Source organism: Mus caroli, chromosome 12, assembly GCF_900094665.2.
Source record: "Mus caroli chromosome 12, CAROLI_EIJ_v1.1, whole genome shotgun sequence".
NCBI lineage: Eukaryota > Metazoa > Chordata > Mammalia > Rodentia > Muridae > Mus > Mus caroli.
This window is the reverse complement of record NC_034581.1, coordinates 113,719,411-113,724,141: the sequence shown is the minus strand read 5'-3', so window position 1 is coordinate 113,724,141 and position 4,731 is coordinate 113,719,411. Positions and strand designations below refer to the sequence as shown.

The following is a 4,731-nucleotide window of genomic DNA, read 5'->3' as shown; positions in this document are numbered from 1 at the left end:
TCTGCCTCTGCCTCTGCCTCTGCCTCTGCCTCTGCCTCTGCCTCTGCCTCTGCCTCTGCCTCTGCCTCTGCCTCTGCCTCTGCCTCTGCCTCTGCCGCGCTGGGATCAAAGTTGTGTAATACCACACCTGTCCAAGAATAGATTTTTGTGGGTAACAGGATGACTTGCACCTGTCCCAGAGCTCAGGCTGCTGAGGAGGCAGGACTTGGGAGTTTTGACTGCTCTTACCCACACAGCATCGCAGCATCGGGCTATGGGAAGCTGCCAGACCCCACTCCAGGGGTGAGGGAACACAGTCTGAGGTTCCTGAGACTCGGGGATCTCCAGGCCTGCACAGAGGCTGGGGATGCCAGGTTCTCTGACTCTTGGGCACCCAGACACCGCTGGGAGCTGCAGAAGAGCTGAGAACAGAGTGTCCCACCTCCCCTCAGCCTACTGGACCTAGCTGGGGCGCTAGAGGAATGCTCCAGCTGGGTTCAGCAAGGAAGAGAGAGTCCTTGGCTTTTTTGGTTTGGCTTGGTGGAGGCCATAGCTGGGAGCTCTGAGAGGCCTCGTGTGGGAGATTAGATGTGGCTCTTTAGACGAAGACCTTCTCCATTGCTCCCCACGGCGGATCTCAGTGAGAAGAGACAGTCCATGGTTTTAAGACATTTATTGTCATGGCAGAAAGTTGAGGAGTAAAATACCTTTTGCAGGGAGGAGTGTCTAGGAAGGAGAGCCTAATTGGCTAAGCCCTTCAGGCCTTTAGGTGATCTGTCTTAAGGCTACAGGATCTGTGGTCACATTCTCTACCTGTGGAGGGGCTTGGGGCATTGCCCTTACCTGACTGATGGTCACAAAATTATGGAGAGTTGCTGCCTCATGTCAGGTACCTGGTGTCCAGGATCGTGGCAAAACGCCTACCATCCTTTGCAGGGACACCTGCCAGGTCACCAGGGTTTCAAACCTAGCTCAACCAGAAACCAGGCTGCCTTTCACAGTCCTACAGATTTTTTCTTTCTTTCTTTCTTTCTTTCTTTCTTTCTTTCTTTCTTTCTTTCTTTCTTTCTTTCTTTCTTTCTTTCTTTCTTTCTTAGATGTTTTCTTCATTTACATTTCAAGTGTTATCCCCTTTCATAGTTTCCATGGAAAATTCCCCTATCCCCTCCCCCTCCCCCTGCTCCCTAACCCACCCACTCCCACTTTCTGGCCCTGGCATTCCCCTATACTGGAGTCTAGAATCTTTGAAAGACCAAGGGCCTCTCTTGCCACTGATGGCCGACTAGGCATCCTCTGCTACATATGCAGCTAGAGACATGAGCTCTGGGGGTACTGGTTAGTTCATATTGTTGTTTCTCCTATAGGGCTGTAGACCCCTTGGGTACTTTCTCTAGCTCCTTCATTGGGAACCCAGTGTTTCATCCAATAGATGACTGTGAGCATCTACTTCTGTATTTGCCAGGCACTGGCATAGCCTCACAGGAGACAGCTAGATTAGGATCCAGTCAGCAAAATCTTGTTGGTATATGCAATAGTGTCTGGGTTTGATGGTTGTTTATGGGATGGATCCCCAGGTGGGGCAGTCTCTGGATGGTCTTTCCTTCAGTCTCAGCTCCAAACGTTTTCTCTGTAACTCCTTCCATGGGTATTTTGTTCCCCCTTCTAAGAATGAACGAAGTATCCATACTTTGGTCTTCCTTCTTGAGTTTCATGTGTTTTGCAAATTGTATCTTGGGTATTCTAAGTTTCTGGGCTAGTATCCACTTATCAATGAGTGCATATCATGTGTGTTCTTTTGTAACTGGGTTACCTCACTCAGGATGATATCCTCCAGATCCATCCATTTGCCTAAGAATTTCATAAATTCATTGTTTTTAATAGCTGAGTAATGTTCCTTTGTATAAATGTACCACATGTTCTGTATCCATTCCTCTGTTGAGGGACATCTGAGTTCTTTCCAGCTTCTGGCTATTATAAATATGGCTGCTATGAACATAGTAGAGCATGTGTCCTTATTACCAGTTGGGACATCTTTTGGGTATATGCCCAGGAGTGGTATTGCTGGATCTTCTGGTAGTACTATGTCCAATTTTCTGAGGAACCGCCAAACTGATTTCCAGAGTGGTTTTACCCGCTTACAATCCCACCAGCAATAGAGAAGTGTTCCTCTTTCTCCACATCCTCGCCAGCATCTGCTCCTGGAACTCACTCTGTAGACTAGGTTGGCCTCAAGCTCAGAGATCTGCCTGCCTCTACCTCCCAAGTTCTGGGATTACAGGTGTACCCACTACCACTCAATAAGAATAAATTTTCTAATGCAAACAAACTGATCTTGACATCCTTCCCAGTCTGAGAACACAATATCCATGTAAAACTCTGAAAGATGAGATCAGCTTTGCATGTAATTCTCAACACAGCTGCACATTCAGCAGGCACTGCAGGGTCTTCTTCAACATCTAGATAGTGTCAATCTTAATTTATCCAGGAATAATTTAACAAATTTAATGGTTGCCATGTTGTCAGTTTCTGATGACTTATTTTACCTTTATCTCAAACTTTATGGATGTGCCCATCTGCCATGTTCTGATGGCTCAGATTCTGTACCTCCTGTCCTCACTCTCATCCAAGCAGTTATGAATTTATTTTATTTACTCAACACACAGCTACACAGTCTTGTTTTTTGAACACCATCAAGCTATTACTTAAGTCAAATCAAATGCAATCTCATGCCTACAGAAATAATTGTTACACACAAAAAAACATTCTATGTAATGAGCCCATGGATATTACGTGAGCAATATGGCAACAGAGACTATAGGGTACTCACAGAATAAGTGGTGCCCAGTGTGGTGATGTACACGTATAGTCCCAGGACTCAGGAGGGTAAGGCAGCAGATCTGAGTTCAATTCCTAGCACCCACAACTGCCTGTAACTCTAGTTCCTGTAACTCTTCTGGCCTTCAAGGACACTGCATATGTGGTTCATAGTCACACATGCAGGCACAACACCCATACACATATAATTAAGTAGTTAATTAAAAATAAAAGAGAGATAGGAGGGGCATGAAGATCAGGGAGAGAGCTAGGTTTTTGTTTGCTATAATTCTGAGGTTTCCTTTGAAAGAGCTGTAATTCAGTTGGTAAGGTGCTTTGCTGGTATGCACAATGCCCTGGGTTCAATCTCTAGCATAACATAAATGGGCCATGCTGGCAATGTTTATCATCCCAGTATCAAGAGGTGAGAAAGAGGCATCATAAGGTCACCATTGCCTACATAGGGAGTTCAAACCCAGCCTGGGCTCACTCTATCTCAATAAAGGAAAAAATAAGAGAAAAGAAGGGAGGGAGAGAATAGAAAGTCAGAAGAAATTCCTTCATAGATGAATAACGGCCATGGTGTTCAGAGGACTAAGAATAGATTTCAGGTGTGTCAGGACACACCTTTCAAGAGTATTGAAATGTGAACTCTTTAGATGCCTCTCTCCCACAGTTGCTAATGTGCTATGTTAACCTGCATGTTTCTGACACAGAAATACAACACCCCAGTGGGACTAAGAGGCGTGCAGCTTTCTGGCGGCCAGAAACAAAGACTGGCTATTGCAAGGGCTCTTCTCCGGAAGCCAAAAATTTTACTGCTGGATGAGGCCACTTCAGCCCTTGATAATGAGAGTGAGAAGGTAAACAACCTCTGCTTTCGTGTCAAATAGGAGTGTATGGTATCACGAAGACCAAGGTCAGGTTGGGGGAAATGAAGGCCTAGTGGTGGCAAGGAGGAGAGGGTTGAAGCTGGGCAACCAGGTTCTAAAAAGGTTTTCTCCTTTGAATTCATCTTAGAGCAAAATGAGTCAAGATCTGAAAGTATCTGACCAGTCAGGAAAAGCCCAGGGAAATGTTCTTTTCTAGTTTGCTCTTTACCATTGATGCTAAATCATCTAGCAGAGGAAGAGTTTATGTGAAGGAAGAAGTTGATGCAGGGAGAACATTCTATCGTCTACCTTCCCAGACTTTTCCTGTGGTTAGAGCAAAATGAGAGGTGAGGGGACACAGGTAGGTTTCAAGCTTGGGACCATCTTCTTACCTGTATAACCGTTCCATTCACACACAGTTTTCTAAATGCTCTTCCAACCCAGTCCTACCTTAGCACTTTTCCCATTTCTATCTGGCAGAGTGAACATATCCCAAAGTCAGGTCGTAAAGCAAAAGAACATCAGTAGATGTTCTTAGCAACTGAGCTTAGGCACGCTTAGGAAGATCCACCCCAAATTGAAAGTCACTTGGTCCTTTTTTTTTTTTTCCTTCCAGGTGGTCCAACAGGCTCTTGATAAAGCCCGGAGAGGGAGGACCTGCCTAGTGGTGGCTCACAGACTCTCCACAATACAGAATGCAGATATGATCGTTGTTCTGCAAAATGGAAGCATCAAGGAGCAGGGAACTCATCAGGAGCTCCTGAGAAATGGAGACACATACTTTAAATTAGTAGCTGCACATTAGTAGTACCTTCATTGAGTGCACTGATGCTGCCAGCCTTGCATGGGCTTGGATCTTGGTGTAATGAAGAGTCCATAGTAATTTCTTGGTCTGCTCTAGATTCTTACTGCATAATCAATACCTAGAATCAGATATGTTCTGTTCAAGTGCCTTCTCTTTAGATTTTTAAAAGCAAACCAAGGAGACTGGAGAGGTGGCTCTGTGTTTTAGAGCACTGGCTGTGATCTTCTGAGGGACCTGGGTTTGATTCTCATCATCCACATG

At 45.2% G+C, this 4,731-nt stretch overlaps 1 protein-coding gene across 1 annotated transcript in view; it reads left to right on the top strand.

The window, feature by feature from the left end:
* The window catches only part of Abcb5 (ATP binding cassette subfamily B member 5), a 94,711-nt gene extending 90,217 nt beyond the window's left edge, over positions 1-4,494 (top strand). The window contains exons 27-28 of the mRNA XM_021179221.1: positions 3,510-3,656; positions 4,282-4,494. Coding sequence (XP_021034880.1) covers positions 3,510-3,656; positions 4,282-4,470 — 336 coding nt within the window. The 3' untranslated portion in view covers positions 4,471-4,494. The remainder of the gene's footprint in view (positions 1-3,509; positions 3,657-4,281) is intronic.
* The last annotated feature ends 237 nt before the right edge of the window (positions 4,495-4,731 follow it).